At 45.9% G+C, this 18,814-nt stretch overlaps 1 protein-coding gene across 4 annotated transcripts in view; it reads right to left on the reverse strand.

Moving 5' to 3' along the window:
• The window catches only part of LOC141073481 (uncharacterized), a 349,087-nt gene that overhangs the window by 24,060 nt on the left and 306,213 nt on the right, over positions 1–18,814 (reverse strand). For all 4 annotated transcript variants that reach the window (XM_073560744.1, XM_073560720.1, XM_073560736.1 and 1 more), the window contains one exon: positions 11,725–11,815. In XM_073560744.1, coding sequence (XP_073416845.1) covers positions 11,725–11,815 — 91 coding nt within the window. The remainder of the gene's footprint in view (positions 1–11,724; positions 11,816–18,814) is intronic.

The following is an 18,814-nucleotide window of genomic DNA, read 5'->3' on the forward strand; positions in this document are numbered from 1 at the left end:
AGTCCTAGGCACTGCGCATCCCTCAATCATACAAATCACCACAATCCAAAAAGCCTGCAACCGCGGGGACATTCCCACTACATATGCAAAATACACGCATGTTCGTTCAAGCATCTCGGACATTCTGAAGTGCTTCTCACATCAACCCTATATAAAAACTCAGGTGATCTGTAAGCTCTATGAACAGTTAATAATTGTGACATACGACCAGGCTCACTAAGTGACTATTTTGGAATATATTCTAAAATAGACTCCCAAACTTCATCTTCCAATACTCCCAATTCTTGCACCCATCTACTCCTTGCCCGAAAAGGGTGTCACATTAAAGAGGACTGCAGCAGGTCCTTATAGATCGTGGAGAAAACCCTTTTCGTGGTCCCTTCCATACAAATATATCTTTCTGAACCATCAGTCCACTAATCTTCCTCTGCTGTCCGTATCTGGCACCTGGAATTCCTCTTGTAAGGATTCAAATGACCTCAACACCTGATTCACCAATAATTGCGATAGATAATAAATCCCTTTCTGCGACCAAGATTTTTGCTCTCCCAATTTATGACGTTCACCCAAATTTTCATTCAACCAAACAGGAGTATATATAGTCAATTCAGAAATCCTTCTAATCTGTTTAATCCTAGACCACGTATTTTGCACAAGACCCAGAGTGGGTAACCTCCTGCCCATCCGCCCAAAACTTCCATCTTCCAACCCCTGCACCAAAGGAAAACACCGAACCACACATTTAAAGGGAAAGTGCCGTGTTTTTTCATAATTTAATGTAAAAAAGAAAATAGTATAAAAAAATATTGTCCCCTAAGCCTGACTCAGTGGTGTGTATGTTTTTTTTTTTTTACTATATTAATGCAGCCACTGGGGGCTGCCATCTTACCTTTCTGGCTGCTGAACGACACTTTCCATGCTCATTTACGGCAGTCCCTGGGCATAAGATATAACAGTTGGCTCCCGACCCCTGTCTGTATCATTGCAGCAGCATCAGCTGTGAACTGGGCACGCCTCTGTCGGCAGCTCAATTCACAGCTGTAGGTGTGGCCAGGCGCCATCTTATTAGAGCCCAGTGCTTTCCTTTTAGCTCCATTTACACTCTATTGCAAGCCCTGGATGCTGTACTGTTCCAGCATAACGGCTTGGATGTTCACTCTGCACATACCAGCTGCAGGAGAGGAACCAGGACGAGCTCCTGGAGACCGAGCTGCTCTTTCCAAATCACCCGACCAGCTGCAGCCCCTGCTCTTGCAAAACATAGGAGGAGCTGCTCCCTGCTGTTTCAAAACACTTGGCAATCTGCTGGACATCTAATCCTCTCCTGTGTGATACTGACTGCTGAGCCGTGTATGTAATCCTATCCTGTGTGATACTGACTGCTGAGCCATGTATCTAATCCTATCCTGTGTGATACTGACTGCTGAGCCATGTATCTAATCCTCTCTTGTGTGATACTGACAGCTGAGCCATTATTCAATCCTCTCCTGTGATACTGACAGCTGAGCCGTGTATCTAATCCTCTCCTGTGTGATACTGTGTGCTGAGCCGTGTAGCTAATCCTATCCTGTGTGATACTGACTGCTGAGTCGTGTATCTAATCCTATCCTGTGTGATACTGACTGCTGAGCCGTGTATCTAATCCTATCCTGTGTGATACTGACAGCTGAGCCATGTATTCAATCCTCTGCTGTGTGATACTGACAGCTGAGCCGTGTATCTAATCCTCTCCTGTGTGATACTGTGTGCTGAGCCGTGTATCTAATCCTATCCTGTGTGATACTGACTGCTGAGCCGTGTATCTAATCCTATCCTGTGTGATACTGACTGCTGAGCCGTGTATCTAATCCTCAGTGTGATACTGACTGCTGAGCCGTGTATCTAATCCTCTCCTGTGTGATACTGACTGCTGAGCCGTGTATCTAATCCTATCCTGTGTGATACTGACTGCTGAGCCATGTATCTCCCATAGACCAGTACATTGCTCTCCTGAAGTACTCTGTGCTGCTGTCACCCTGCTCCTCCACCATATATCTCCCTCTGTGCCCCCATAGACCAGCACACTGCTCTCCTGAAATACTCTGTGCTGCTGTCACCCTGCTCCTCCCCCATATATCTCCCTCTGTGCCCCCCATAGACCAGTACACTGCTCTCCTGAAATACTCTGTGCTGCTGTCACCCTGCTCCCAGAATCCTTGCTGCCTGCCATCCTCGGTGACCGAAGACCCCATTCTTCTCCTCAGATCCTGTCCTGGCGATGTGTGAAAGCGAGGCGACAGGGGTCTGATATATGGTGGAAGGAGCAGGGTGACAGCAGCACAGAGTATTTCAGGAGAGCAGTGTGCTGGTCTATGGGGGGCACCCTGTTCGGTGCCAGGGATTGTACATAGAGCGCTGTCTTTTATACACATGAATGGACCGTCTGCTTGCCTGCTCCACAGAAATCCAGGAAACATTTCTGCTGATTGGTGGCCTGTTCTGATCCTGAATTTGCATGCAAAGACTGTCAGTAACTTTGCAGGCCCCATCAAAATGGCTGCTCACTGTGTTCCTAGATGTCATCCTATCTTTTCCATTAGCAAACACCCAGAAGGGGAGGAGAGGAGTGACATCACACCCATGTCCGCAGATTCCGCCCATAATTACTGCAGGGCAGTAATGTGAGCTAGTTGTACACTAGGTTTTTGCGCCAAATTTCAGTAGCTGCTCCCCCTAGTGTTAACAAGTAGAAATGCCAAACTTTTTAAAATTATTTTTCATATTTTACAAAATTAAAAACAAATATTTTTTTAAGAAAATGTAAACATTAATTCTTCACATTTTTTCAACTGCTGAAAAAAAATTTTTTGGATGGCACCTTCCCTTTAAGGACAGCCTGCACTGAACTCCTCCCGTCAACTGACCTCCAACCTTTAATGTGTTGGCCTTGGGATGCCGGGAAGTATAGCCAAGGATTTGGCAAAGCCAGACCCCCCACCCATCTTTAGACCTCTGCAATTATTCCAGGGTTGACGTCCACCCCAAACCAAATCTCAAAATATGGAGTTAAGTCTTTGGAATAAACCCCAAGGGAGCCAGACCGGTGAGTTAAGAAGCACATACAGGAGTTTCGGCATAAGTATAATTTTGGACAAGTTCGTCCTACCCACCACTGAGAGACGCAGCCTGCACCAAGCCTGGGCTTTATCTTTAAATTTTCCCAGAAGCACATTTAACCTAAAATATTCCTTGATCGGTAAAACAATCTGAATTCCCAGATATCTAAACTGATCAACAACTCTCTGTTTAGAACAACCAAACTCTCCCAACTCACCCATTCTATCCCTGTCCACCATCATAAAATTAGATTTATCCCAATTCATCCTCAGGTCAGACATAACTCCAAAGGCCTGTTTCACACATCCGTCTTTTAGCTCAGTTGAAAAACGGATCCGTTGGCGGATTGAAACAAACGGGTGTTACCGGACCATTATTTTGACGGATCCGGATAAGGCAGAAATTTAAAGGAAACCGTGGAGAGAGAGAGAGGAGGGAGAGAGAGAGGAGAGAGAGGAGGGAGAGAGAGAGGAGAGAGAAGAGAGAGGAGAGAGAGAGGAAAGAGAGAGAGGAGAGAGAGAGAGTTTTTCAGCAGCCGCCAGAACCGAGTTCAGGGTTAAATTTCTGGCTGAGTCAATTCCTCCGGGCATGCGCAATGTAAAATGCGGATCAGGCCGGCCAAAAAAACGTTTCATTGTCCATCAGGGCAAGTCGGCGGACGCCAAAATTTTGGCGGATCCGTATAAAAACGGATCCAACGGATAACCATCCGTCAAGATCCACCGGTAATGCAACTCAATGGGAAAAAAAAACGGATCCGCCAAGAAAAATGGCGGATCTGTTTTTTTTTAGCAAAACGGCAGACTTTGACTGATGGTGACAGACGCCAAACCGCTCAACAATAGCTACCGCCTGATTCATCTCTTATGCACAGACCTCTAACAAAGGCCGTCATGGCGTCCCAAACAATCCCCTCACTCGCACTCCCTTCGTTATCCTGGAAGAATAGCTCCACCTCCCCCTTATTTCCCTCTAAGTCAATAGATCTTAGCTAGGCTGGGTGAACTCTCCACCCCCCACTTTGTCCCATATTACCCGACTCAATCTGAATTACCACCTCTAACGGTTTATGGTCTGAGGCCACTCTACGTAAGTAATCCACCTTCCTATCCCACCCATCCAAAAGTCTATTTCCAAGCGCTAAATCAATTTGGGATATACTGTTATGAGAGGGCGAGAAACTCGAGTAACACCTCACATTTAAATTCCTATCTCTCCACCAATCCAACTTCTCTTATATGTTTTGCAAAGGAGGTTTCACCGTCTCTTCCCTTGTCCCTCACGCCACCCCCATCTAACTCCCAATGCAGAATATTGTTCATATCCCCAACTATCAGCAACGGTATCCCCACTCTGAGCCTCATGAGTTCCAGGATTTCTTTTAGTTTCGAGCCCATATATGATGGCAGAAAATACACTGCAGCCAAACACAACAAATACCCATACACAAGACATACTAAATATACATACTGTCCATCCTTATCCAAACGCACTTCCACTTCCTCATATGGCACCGACATATGAACTAGAACCGATACCCCCCCTGCATGTAGCATGATATGAATGTCGAATCCACCTCCTAGCCAGAACCCCAATCCTCTCCCTGACCAGGTGTGCTTCCATTAGACAAATAATAGACGGTTTAAAAGAAAGGACATGCCGCCGAACAACCGCTCTCTTAGGCTACTTTCACACATCAAGTTTGTTCCGACAGGCAGGATCCGGCTATTTGTTAAAAAAACGGATCCGGCGAAAGCTGCTGCCGGATCCGGTTTTCTCTCATTGAATTGTATTAACGCCGGATCGTGCCGCATGGCCTTCCGTGTCTTCCGGTTTTCGCCGGATCCGGCTAAATGTTTCATTCCGGCGTCTGGAAAAAACGTCTCTAGTAATGTTTTTTGTCTGCGGCGACAAACCGGACCCGACGCTTCCGTTTTTTTGCTATAATGGAAACCTATGGGTGCCGAAATGTGACGGATCCGGCCACCGGATCCGTTTTTTTTAAGTCTGCGCATGCTCAGATCCAATTGGCCAGCCCCCAGGAAACAGATATAAACCTGTTTTTTAACAAATAGCCGGATCCTGCCTGTTGGAAAAAACCTAATGTGTGGAAGTAGCCTTACTCCTATCAGCAAGGCCCCAAATATTCCAGCTAATTATCCTTACTTGTCTAGCCATCTTCCAATAACAACAGTTATACCAAGCACTGGTTCCTAAAAGAACTTCAATTCTCACATGCTACGCTCCCCACCCCCAACCAAACTGCCAAACAATCCCCCCTACCGACACCCAGACCCCCCAAAAATTAGCATCTCTCTATCTGAGAGTGGGTAAAAGCAGCTATATCCAGCACCTCTGCTCGCCTCTACGATTAAGCAAACCCACAAATCACTCTCTTATAAAACTGTAAAAAACAATAAATATACCCCTCCTCCCCCTCCTGCCTTTAGTAAACCGTTCAGATAATAACAGCACTCATTGTAAGCTAGAACAATTCGCCCAGTGTCCCAGCTTAACAGGTGACGGTTCACAATTCTAGTCCAGAAAGAACATTTTCTCCTATTGTGCCCAGAACCGTAAAAAAAAACACACAAAAAATTGAAAAAAATATTCAAAACTGACTCCTCTCAGCCAGCTCCCAAATCTCTCAGCTGCTTATCATTGCGTTTGATCCACTCCATGACTTCCTCCGGGGACTGAAAAAAATGAATCTTTTCAAATGCCACTACTCTGAGCTTTGCGGGATACAGCATAGAATATGAGATGCCGAAACCTCGCAGTCTCTTTTTCACGTCACCAAACCTCATCCTTAGTTTCTGTACCGCTGCAGAATAATCAGAATAGATGGAGACGTTCTGACCATCAATCATCATGTCGTTAGCATTCCAAGCTTTCCTCAGAATATAGCCTCTATCCCGATAATTCAAGATCTTCGCCAGAATAGTACGGGGAGCTGCGCCAGTGGGCAGGGGTCTTAGCGGTACTCTGTGGGGTCTCTCTACCACAAACACCTTAGAGAGTACATCAGCGCCAATTTTTTTGTAATAACCATTTTTCAATAAATTCAGTGGGATCTGAGCCTTCAGCTTTTTCTGGAACTCCCACTATCCGAATATTGTTCCACCAAGAGCGGTTCTCCAAATCGTCATTTTTAGCAATCACTTCAGCCAGTTGTTTAGCACATTGTTTATGCGCCTTTTGCAATTTAACTATTTGATCCTCAGCAGTATCAACTCTTTCCTCCACTTCTCCAGTCCTGGCATTTGCTTTTTGCAAAGCAGCCCTCATTCTCACCATCTCAGCCTGAATGCCATCAACCTGTTGAGTTAGCGCGGCGAGGGTCTCCATACAAAAGTTTACAAATGCGAAAACATCTTTAAAGGGTTCAGTAATAACATTGGCAGCCAAATCTCCTGAAACACCAGCTCCTCCACTCACACATGGGCTTCCAGACATGCTTTCATACCCCACCATGGGCTCTTTCCTGCCCTGCTCCTGATCTCCAGCTCCCCCCTCTCCCTGACTGACCGCTCCTTCACCTCCACTTTTGCAAACCTTTCCAGGCGTGCAGCCACTGACATATTCCTGGCACAAGCAGAATTCTCCTTCGCCGCGTCCTCCAGCGCCTCGGCACCATCTTGGATCCTGCAGCCCTCGGGGATGCCGGCATCTTTCTACTGTCTGCGGGTCATGCTGACGTCCCGCTCGGCACCAGGAATACCTTTAGGGTCTAGGGGTCTTCCACTCACCACTTCCGGTGATTAATAAGCCCTTTATAGCGGCAGTCTCAGCTCACCAGCTGAGTTACAGGCGGGAGGGTTCTGAGCTGCGACCGCTCACATTGCTGGTTAGGCCACACCCCCATCAAACTGATTAGTTTGTTAACCGTTGCTCTACCTTCCGTCTGTCACTGCATTCCGCAACCTGCTATCAAATGGGCAGCGACTAATAGAATGGTATTGAACAGGGAGAAATGCAAAATTCTACATCTGGGCAAGAAAAATAAAATTACATGTATAGAATGGGAGGAATAGAACTAAGCAACAAGCAACAGCATGTGTGAAAAAGACTTGGATATACTAATAGATCACAGACTGCACTCAATTCAACAGTGTGATGCAGCAGCAAACAATGCAAACAGTTCTAGGATGTATTAAGACAAGCATAGAGTCTAGATCATGTTAAGTAATTATCCTCTTCTCCTCCTTGATTAGACCTCATCTGGAATACTGTGTCCAGTTCTGAGCACCACATTTTAAAAAAGACATTGAAAAACTGGAGCAAATTCAGAGAAGAGCTACCAGGATGGTAAGCGGTTAAAGAATCTGGAGTTGTTTAGCTTCCATAAAACGAAGGCTAAGAGAAGAGTTAATAGCGGTCTACAAATATCTGAAAGGATGTCACAGTGTAGAGGGATCATCATTATTCTCATTTACACATGAAAACATGAGAATCAATGGAATGAAACGACAGGGAGAAGATACAGATTAGATATTAGAAAAAACTTTTTGACAGTGAGGGTGATCAACCAGTGGAACAGGCTGCCACGAGAGGTGGCGAGCGAGTTCTCCTTCAATGGAAGTCTTTAAACAGAGGCTGGGCAGACATTTGTCTGAGATGGTTTAATGAATCCTTCATTGAGCAAGGGGTTGGACACGATGACCCTTGAGGTCCCTTCCAACTCTAACATTCTATGATTCTATTCTAAGTAGACTGGGCGGCAAGGTGGCTCAGTATTTAGCACTGCAGCCTTGCAGTGCTGGGTCCTGAGTTCAAATCCCACCAAAGACAACATCTGCAAGGAGTTTGTATGTTCTCCCCGTGTTTGAGTGGGTTTTCTCCGGTTATTCTGGTTTCCTCCAACATTCCAAAGATAGGGTATTTAGACTGTGAGCCCCATTGGCGAGAGTGCCAATAATGTCTGTAAAGCGCAGAGGAATTAATGGCGCTATATATATATGTACCGTATTTTCCGACGTATAAGACGACCCCCCAACTTTTCCAGCTAAAATAGAAAATTTTCTTAAAAGTCAGGGGTCTTCTTATATGCCATGTGTCATCTTATATGCCAGGTGCGGGGGAGTGGTCCCGATGACAAAGGGAGGGTGTACGTGGAGTTATCATCTCCCTTTTACCTCATTGGTGGCAGCGATGCTGTCTGCGGGTCTCTGTGCTGGGGATCGGCAGCTACTCCATCTGCACTGTGGCGACTCTGTGCTGGGGGTCGGCGGTTCCTTTTTGGCTGGGGGCAGCTGTGGAGGCTCTCTGTCCAGCGTCGGGGCTCCTCCGGCATTTCCCCAAAGCCCGGAGGCCCAGGCAGCTTCATTGCTGCGATGCGGTGGCCTCCCTGAAAATGGCCGCCGGAGCCCGTGTATGCTCAGATTCAGATCTCGTCTCCCGAGATCTCAGGACGAGATCTGAATCTGAGCATGCGTGGGCTCCGGCGGCCATTTTCCCGGAGGCCACCACATCGCAGCAATGGAGCTGCCTGGGCCTCCGGGCTTTGGGGAAATGCCGGAGAAGCCTCGACACTGGACAGAGAGCCTCTGCAGCCGCCCCCCAGCACAGCGCCTCCATGCTGGACAAAGAGGAGCCGCCGCCGCCGACCCCCAGCACAGAGCCGCCACACTGCTGAAGGAGGAGCCGCTGCACCGCTGCCACCAATGAGGTAAAAGGGGGATGATAACACCACTTACACCCTTCCTTGTTCATCGGGACCACTCCCCCCATATGCACTCGGCGTATAAGACGACACCTGGCGTATAAGACAACTCCCGACTTTTAAGCAGATTTTCAGGGGTTAAAAAGTTGTCTTATACGCCGGAAAATATGGTATATATACAGTACAGACCAAAAGTTTGGACACACCTTCTCATTCAAAGAGTTTTCTTTATTTTCATGACTATGAAAATTGTAGATTCACTCTGAAGGCATCAAAACTATGAATTAACACATGTGGAATTATATAATTAACAAAAAAGTGTGAAACAACTGAAAATATGTCTTATATTCTAGGTTCTTCAAAGTAGCCACCTTTACCTTTAATTACTGCTTTGCACACTCTTGGCATTCTCTTGATGAGCTTCAAGACGTAGTCACCGGAAATGGTTTTCACTTCACAAGTGTGCCCTGTTAGGTTTAATAAGTGGGCTTTCTTGCCTTATAAATGGGGTTGGGACCATCAGTAATGTTGTGCAGAAGTCTGGTGGATACACAGCTGATAGTCCTACTGAATAGACTGTTAGAATTTGTATTATGGCAAGAAAAAAGCAGCTAAGTAAAGAAAAACGAGTGGCCATCATTACTTTAAGAAATGAAGGTCAGTCAGTCCGAAAAATTGGGAAAACTTTGAAAGTGTCCCCAAGTGCAGTGGCAAAAACCTTCAAGGGCACATGAGGACCACCCCAGGAAAGGAAGACCAAGAGTTACCTCTGCTGCGGAGGATAAGTTCATCCGAGTCACCAGCCTCAGAAATCGCAGGTTAACAGCAGCTCAGATTAGAGACCAGGTTAATGCCACACAGAGTTCTAGCAGCAGACACATCTCTACAATAACTGTTAAGAGGAGACTTTGTGCAGCAGGCCTTCATGGCCTGCATATCCTCATCTGGAATATTGTGTCCAGTTTTGGGCACCACATTTTTAAAAAAGACATTAACAAACTGGAGCAAGTTCAGAAAAGAGCGACCAGAATGGTGACCGGTCTGCAAACCCTGTCTTATGAGGAAAGGTTGCAGGATTTGGGAATGTTTAGTTTGCAAAAGAGAAGACTGAGAGGAGACTTAATAGCTGTCTACAAATATCTAAAGGGCTGTCACATTGTAGAAGGATCAACTTTATTCTCATTTGCACAAGGAAAGACTAGAAGCAATGGGATGAAACTGAATGGGAGGAGACACAGATTAGATATTAGAAAAAACTTTTTGACAGTTAGAGTGATCAATGAGTGGAACAGGCTGCCACGAGAAGTGGTGAGTTCTCCTTCAATGGAAGTCTTCAAACAGAGGCTGGACAGACATCTGACTGGGATGATTTAGCGAATCCTGCTATGAGCAGGGGGTTGGACCAGATGGCCCAGGAGGTCCCTTCCAACTCTACGATTCTATGATTCTATGGTAAAATAGCTGCTAGGAAACCACTGCTAAGGACAGGCAACAAGCAGAAGAGACTTGTTTGGGCTAAAGAACATAAGGAATGGACATTAGACCAGTGGAAATCTGTGCTTTGGTCTGATGAGTCCAAATTTGAGATCTTTGGTTCCAACCACAATGTCTTTGTGCGACGCAGAAAAGGTGAACGGATGGACTCTACATGCCTGGTTCCCACCGTGAAGCATGGAGGAGGAGGTGTGATGGTGTGGGGGTGCTTTGCTGGTGACACTGTTGGGGATTTATTCAAAATTGAAGGCATACTGAACCTGCATGGCTACCACAGCATCTTGCAGCGGCATGCTATTCCATCCGGTTTGCGTTTAGTTGGACCATCATTTATTTTTCCACAGGACAATGACCCCAAACACACCTCCAGGCTGTGTAAGGGCTATTTGACCAAGAAGGAGAGTGATCGGGTGCTACGCCAGATGACCTGGCCTCCACAGTCACCAGACCTGAACCCAATCGAGATGGTTTGGGGTGAGCTGGACCGCAGAGTGAAGGCAAAAGGGCCAACAAGTGCTAAGCATCTCTGGGAACTCCTTCAAGACTGTTGGAAGACCATTTCCGGTGACTACCTCTTAAAGCTCATCAAGAGAATGCCAAGAGTTGCAAAGCAGTAATCAAAGCAAAAGGTGGATACTTTGAAGAACCTAGAATATAAGACATATTTTCAGTTGTTTCACACTTTTTTGTTAATTATATAATTCCACATGTGTTAATTCATAGTCTTGATGCCTTCAGCATGAATCTACAATTTTCATAGTCATGAAAATAAAGAAAACTCTTTGAATGAGGTGTATCCAAACTTTTGGTCTGTACTGTATATGGCAAATATCCGGGATGCATTAAGAATATAAAAATTGAAAGTTTGAAAATTGCAAATTTTGTGCCAAAATTCCAATATTTTCACAAATTAATGCAAGAAAAAAAAAACTGATCTAAATTTAACACCATCATAAAGTGTTACTAAAAAGAACTGTCTCAATTATTGTGATTTGATGAAGCGTTCCAGATTTAGTACCACATAAAGTAACACTGGTCAGAATTGTAAAATTTGGTTTGATCAGGAAGGTGAAAACAGGTTTGGGAATGAAGGGGTTAATGATTGCATTTTTTTTATTCTTTAGATGGTCATTATCCGCAGCCCTTAAGCCCCTCATTTCCTTCTATATCATTCTGCATCAGAGGTTCACAACACTAACAATCTTCAAAAGTATATTTTGAGGCATCCATTGAGCACAGAAAGTGACCGGTGACAGACAGGACTGTGAACAAAGAAGTATCTACTGTACAGTAGCTCAGAAGAAATTATGGCAAAAAAGAGTCAAAAGTGTTTATTATTTTTAAACCCTAAATTTAAAAGTGTAAAATCCACACGTAAAGCTCTGTATAACATACACTAAAAACATTAAACATATAAAGTAATTCTACAAGCCATTGACTGAGTAGAATCTCTGCATTTAGTCACTACTCACCTGTGTAGTTATCTGTAAAAATCTCCTCTTTACACTGCTCATCATCCTTCACGTATGTCCCTGTAGTATTAATATGGATCAGATCTTCATCCTGGAACAAAAAATTCATAGACAAATGGAGTCTTGTGAAATGATTTAGAAGAATAAAAAAGATCTTAAATTAACATTAAAACCCCAAATGACAGCAATAGTGATCACATAGTTGCTGGGATCTTTTATAAATCCAACCTCTCGGCTACTAATTCTAACACGGAGCATTGCTGCAATTATATACCAATGGAGTATGCAATTTTGGTTAAAAGAGAATGCCAGGCATAGTGGTGCTCAACTGTAAAGCAACAGAATCGACAAAAATTCCGAGTATAAAAAAATTGAGTGGCATTGCCCTCTGGCACATTATATTGTTCTTTTTCAATTACAAAGTCATATAGTCAATTTTCAAAATACCCCAAAAATATATTTGCAAAAGTCGGGCCCACTGGCGTACCCATTGCGGTACCACTAGCGTGTGTATACCAGTGTTCTGCCAATTGAAAGGAAGGTCATAACACAAAGCATAAGGATTTACAGATATATTCCAGCAGTTCGCCCTCGGTATTATTATGCTGCAATCAATGTCTCATTGCCTGTACACAGCCTTCCTGTAGGCTTGTGTTCAGACTCTTAACGTTGATCATCAAGAACTGAAATCCTTCTTGACAATCAAACTGGTTTCATATTGATAAAAAAAAAATCCTGTGTCCTTTATAAACTAGAGAGTTTTCTCAAACAATGGACAAAACATCCAGTTTAAATAGGCTCAGTAACTAAACCCTCAACCGCTATTTTATGATGTACAAGTTGATTATCTATACAGTACATGCGGGAGGCGCCATCTTGGAGGAGAACATTTTTTCTATTCTCCAGCAAGATGGATCAAAGCTACATGCACCTCTTGTTTAAAGGTGCGCCGCCGCTGCTTGGAGAATCCTTCTACCCAGGCTCGCATCCGCCGAGGCCTGAGTGTGGATATTATAATGTTTGTTAAATGTGTGCAGGCTGGACCAGGTTGCTGCCTTGCAAACCTGTTCCGTCAAAGCCTGGTGCCGAAGCGCCCAAGAGGCGTCCACTGCCCTAGTAGAGTGCGCTCTGATCCCTGCTGGAATCGGCGCGCCTCTAACGTGGTAGGACTCCTGAATCGTCAAACGAATCCATCTGGCTATGGTCAATTTTGAGGCAGCGAGTCCCTTCCTGCGCCCTTCGGGGAGCACGAACAGTGTGTCCGTCTGACGAAAGGACGCCGTCCTCGACACGTACCTCCGGAGGGCTCTTACCAGGTATAACGTGTGAAGAGCCTTTTCCACACGGTGCACCGGTGCTGGACAAAAAGGCAAAACAACATCTTCATTAATGTGAAAAGAGGACATGACCTTCGGCAGAAAAGGAGGGGCTGGTCTGAGCACCACCTTATCCCTACGGAAATTGAGGAACGGAGCTCGGCAGGATAGGGCCGCCAGCTCTGAAACCCGCCTGATAGAAGTGATGGCCACTAGGAACGCTATTTTAGAATTTTGGATAACTAGAGGCGGAAGACCTGTGAAGACTCAGACGTCAAGGTTAGATTTCAGAAAGGCAGATTTTAAGGGATTCAGAAAGAGAATTGGAGGGATCCAATGGCTGGATATCCTTAAAGACAAAAATGTCCAGGAAGGATGGGAAATCTTGAAAAATAAAATTCTCAAAGCACAGTTGTTAACAATTCCGAAAAGAGGGAAGAATAGGAAGCATTTAAGGAAACCACGATGGATGAACACAGAACTTAAGCACATGCTAAAAAGGAAGAAAAAAATGTTTATAAAATGGAAAGAGGGAGGCATATCTAAAGAAGAATATAATGCTGTCTGCAGAACCTGCAGGGCACAAATCAGATTAGCTAAAGCTGAAAATGAATTGAGGCTTGCAAGAGATGTCAAAAGCAATAATAAAGGATTTTGGGGATATGTCAAAAGTAAAAGAAAAGTCAAAGATGCTATAGGATTTTTACAGGATGAAAATGATGAAATGGTAAGACAGGATGTTGAGAAGGCTGAACTTTTAAATTCCTATTTTGCATCTGTTTTCTCTCAGAAAGGAAATGTAACATCAACTGTTATTCACTGTCCTATTAAGGGAATAGAAGAATCCAGGATATCTATAAACAGAAAGATAGTGAGGAAACACTTAGCTAACCTAAATGAATTCAAGTCTCCAGGTCCAGATGAATTACACCCCAGAGTACTGAAGGAGATAGCAGAAGAAATTTTTGAACCCCTCTCCATAATCTTTGAAAATTCTTGGAGAACAGGAGAAGTGCCAGAAGACTGGAGAAGAGCAAATGTTGTTCCTATCTTCAAAAAGGGGAAGAAGGTGGACCCAGGCAACTATAGGCCGGTGAGTCTGACTTCTATACCAGGAAAGATCTTTGAACAAATTATTAAACAACATGTATGTCAATACCTGGATAAGAATGAAGTGATTAAACAGAGTCAGCATGGGTTTGTAACTAATAAGTCATGTCAGACTAATTTAATTTCCTTCTATGACGGTATTACTGATTGGGTGGATCAAGGAAATGCTGTAGATATAGTATATCTTGACTTCAGCAAAGCATTTGACAAAGTCTCTCATACAATCCTTATTGAAAAAATGACTAAGTATGGAATGGACAAGGCAACTGTTAGGTGGATTCATAACTGGCTTAGTGATCGGACCCAAAGAGTGGTCGTAAATGGCTGCACATCCAGTTGGAAGAATGTCTCAAGTGGGGTACCACAGGGCTCTGTCCTGGGCCCTGTATTGTTCAACATCTTTATCAACGATTTAGATGAAGGAATTGAGGGTAAACTGATTAAATTTGCTGATGACACAAAGCTAGGAGGGATAGCTAATACTAGAGAAGAGAGAGAGAGGATTCAAAAAGATATAAATAAACTGGAGAAGTGGGCAGCAACTAACAGAATGGTTTTTAACAGGGAGAAATGCAAAGTACTACATCTGGGCAATAAAAATGAAAAAAGCATATATAGAATGGGAGGAATAGGGCTAAGTGACAGCACATGTGAAAAAGACTTGGGTATACTAATAGATCACAGACTGAATATGAGTCAACAGTGTGATGCAGCAGCAAAAAAGGCAAATGCAATTCTAGGATGTATTAACAGAAGCATACAGTCTAGATCACGTGAAGTCATTATTTCCCTCTATTCCTCTTTGGTCAGATCTCATCTGGAATATTGTGTCCAATTTTGGGCACCACATTTTAAAAAAGACATCAACAAACTGGAGCAAGTTCAGAAAAGAGCGACCAGAATGGTGACCGGTCTGCAAACCCTGTCTTATGAGGAAAGGTTGCAGGATTTGGGAATGTTTAGTTTGCAAAAGAGAAGACTGAGAGGAGACTTAATAGCTGTCTACAAATATCTAAAGGGCTGTCACATTGTAGAAGGATCAACTTTATTCTCATTTGCACAAGGAAAGACTAGAAGCAATGGGATGAAGCTGAATGGGAGGAGACACAGATTAGATATTAGAAAAAACTTTTTGACAGTTAGAGTGATCAATGAGTGGAACAGGCTGCCACGAGAAGTGGTGAGTTCTCCTTCAATGGAAGTCTTCAAACAGAGGCTGGACAGACATCTAACTGGGATGATTTAGCGAATCCTGCTTTGAGCAGGGGGTTGGACCAGATGGCCCAGGAGGTCCCTTCCAACTCTACGATTCTATGATTCTATGATTCTAACGCCACTTTCCAGGAAAGGTACCTCAAAGAGACATCCTTAAGTGGTTCAAATGGAGCTTCCTGCAGAACATTTAGGACCAGGATAAGGGCCCAGGCGTCCATAGGCGCCTTATAGGGAGGTACCAAATGGAAGACTCCCTGGATGAAAGTCTTCACCTGCAAATTGGTAGCATTTCTGCGCTGGAACAGTACGGATAAGGTCGATATTTGTTTCCTGAGGGAACTTAGGGCCAAGCCCGAGTCTAGGCCCGACTGGAGAAAGGCCAAGATGTTAGGAATCGAGCATCTTAGCGGAGAAACACTCTGGCCTCGCCACCAAGCAAAGAACACCTTCCAGGTGTGGTGTTAAATTCGTGCTAAAGCAGGCTTCCGGGCGCTAACCATTGTAGCGACCACCCTGCTCCCAAACCCTGCCTGGGTTAGAATCCAAGATTCAACAGCCATGCCGTCAAGCACAGGGCCCCTGAGTTCGGGTGGCAAATCGGCCCTTGAGAAAGCAGATCTGGGCGCTCTGGCAGCCGCCAAGGAACGTCGGCAAGTAGCCGCATTAGATCTGCGTACCACGCTCGACGGGGCCAGTCCGGGGGCAGCAGAATCGCCGGAACCCCTTCCGTCTTGATTCTCTTGATGACACTCGGGAGTAGTGGCAGCGGGGGAAATAGATATGGGAGGTGGAACTGGTTCCATGGCAGAACCAACGCATCCACAGCAATTGCTTGCGGGTCCCTGGCCCGAGCCACAAATGTGGGCACCTTGGCGTTCACTCTGGACGCCATCAGGTCCACATCTGGAGTTCCCCACAGCTGACAAATCTGCTGGAAGACCTCAGGATGTAGTGACCACTCTCCAGATGCAAGACCCTGCTGGCTGAGAAAGTCTGCCACCCAGTTTTCCACGCCCGAGATGTGGACTGCCGAAATCACCGAGTGGTTTGCCTCGGCCCACTGAAGAACATGCCCCACCTCGCGCATAGTTGCTCTGCTGCGGGTGCCCCCTTGGTGATTTATGTAAGCCACCGCCGTGGCGTTGTCCGATTGGATCCAGACGGGGTGGCCTGCTAAGAAGTGATGAAACTGCTGCAGAGCCAGCCGAATTGCTTGTATTTCCAATAAGTTGATCTGGAGGCATGCCTTCTGTGGCGACCACCGTCCCTGGGTCGTGTGGTGGCGAAACACCGCTCCCCAGCCGAGGAGACTGGCGTCGGTTGTTATCACCAACCAATGGTCTGGGGGGAAGGGTTTCCCCTGGGTCAGAGAGGAACTGGTTATCCACCAACCGAGCGACTGCCTGACTTGAGAGGACAGTCGTCACCGCCGATCGAGCGTGAAAGGATTCTTGTCCCAGGCTGACAAGAGAGCGTGCTGCAGGGGGCGAAAATGGAACTGAGCAAACGGTATCGCTTCCATCGCTGCCACCATTCTTCCTAGAATCCTCATCCCAAAACGAATGGTATGAGGGACTGGATGGCGAAGAGTCCGAACTCCCTGCCGGAGCGCTAGTGCTTTTTCCTGAGGGAGAATTACCAACCCTCGGCAAGTGTCGAAGATCATTCCTAAGAAGGAAATCCTCTGAGCTGGCACAAGGGATGACTTCTTCGCATTGACCAACCACCTTAAGCGGGCAAGAGTATCTAGCGTGATGTTGACATTTTCCTCGCATGCCCGTATTGAAGGGCCCTTGACCAATAGGTCGTCCAAGTAAGGCAAGACGACTATGCCTCGAGAATGCAGTATGGCCATGACAACTGCCATAACCTTTGTGAACACTCTGGGAGCCGTGGCTAGCCCGAAGGGTAGCGCTACAAACTGAAAATGTCGACCGTTGATGGCGAAGCGTAGGAACCTCTGATGAAGAGGAAAAATGGGAATATGCAAATATGCGTCCTGGATGTCGATCGAGGCCAAGTATTCTCCCTGCTCCATGGTCGATATGACTGAGCGAAGGGACTCCATCCGGAAATTCCTGATCCTGATGAATTTGTTCAGAAGCTTCAAGTCCAAAACAGGTCTGACAGACCCGTCCTTTTTGGGAACCGCAAACAGGTTGAAATAGAAGCACTGAGCTCTTTTGTGTTCTGGTACAGGAACAATGCCCCCGTTGTGCTGGAGCGATTCGATGGCTCCTAATAGAGCCCTTGCCTGGGCATCCACCCTGGGAAGACGAGCATGAAAAAACCGTCTTGGAGGGTACCTGACAAATTCTATTTTGTAACCTGAGGTCACCAACTCCTTTACCCATTCGTCGCGTGCGACACTGAACCAGACGTGGTGTAACCAGAGTAGGCGGCCGCCCACCCTGCTGGTGTCGTCTGGTAAACGCCTTGAGTCATTTGGCTGACGATCTTTGGGATCTGGATCCCCTCGATCTGGGCTGTTGAGCACGCATTCTCCCCAATGGGTTGGCTCTATATGAGACCTGCCGCTCCCTATCCTGGTTGGAGCGGCCTGAAGCGGCGGAGTTGGCCGCTGTGGTCCACTCGGGGTTTGCGAAAGGCCCGAAAACGTGCCTGAAACGTGTGACGAAAAAACGGCTTGACCTTTTGTTGAGGGAGAAACCCGCTCTTTCCTCCTGTGGAGTCGGAGATGAGTTGATCCTACTCCTCTCCGAAAAGACGGCCGCACTGATAAGGCAGAGAAGTCAAGGACTTCTTGGAAGTAGAATCGGCCCGCCATGTCCTTAACCATGGAGCTGTTCTGATAGAAATTGTGCTAGCGGCAGCAAGTGCCGAGCAATTGCCCGCATCCAAAGATGCATTGATTACGTATTCTCCGGCCATCGCCATCTGACTCGCGATCTCCGATATCTCTGCAGGTAGATCTTGCTCCTGCGCGACCTTGTTTAACGATTCTGACCATGAGATCATAGCCTTGGCTACCCAAGTTGCTGCGAACGAGGGAGCGAGTGCTGACCCTGACGCTTCATATACTGAGCGAGCTAAGCTCTCTATGAGACGATCCGTGGGATCCTTAATAGAGGAAACACTAGGTACGGATAACAGGGTTTTAGTGGCTAGGCGCGAAACCGGTGGATCCACCATCGGAGATTCCGTCCAATTTTTACGGATGTCCGGGCAAATGGATACCTTGTTTCGAGTGCCTTTTGGCCCGAGAAACGCCTGTCTGGCCGTTCTCTGTGTTGCTGCACTATGTCCTCAACCTCGGGGTGAGAGGAAAAAATTCTGTGCGGCCGCTTTACTCGCTTAAATGCCACCTTATGCCCCGTAGCCGCTGCGGGATCTTCCTCAATCCCCAAGGTCTGATTGATGGCTTCTATGAGGCTGTCCACTGTTTCACGTGACCCTGGAGTGTCCAGGTCAAGGGGCTCATCTGAGTC

Source organism: Dendrobates tinctorius, unplaced genomic scaffold (assembly GCF_039654945.1).
Source record: "Dendrobates tinctorius isolate UK_male_01 unplaced genomic scaffold, ASM3965494v1 ptg000014l, whole genome shotgun sequence".
Lineage (NCBI taxonomy): Eukaryota > Metazoa > Chordata > Amphibia > Anura > Dendrobatidae > Dendrobates > Dendrobates tinctorius.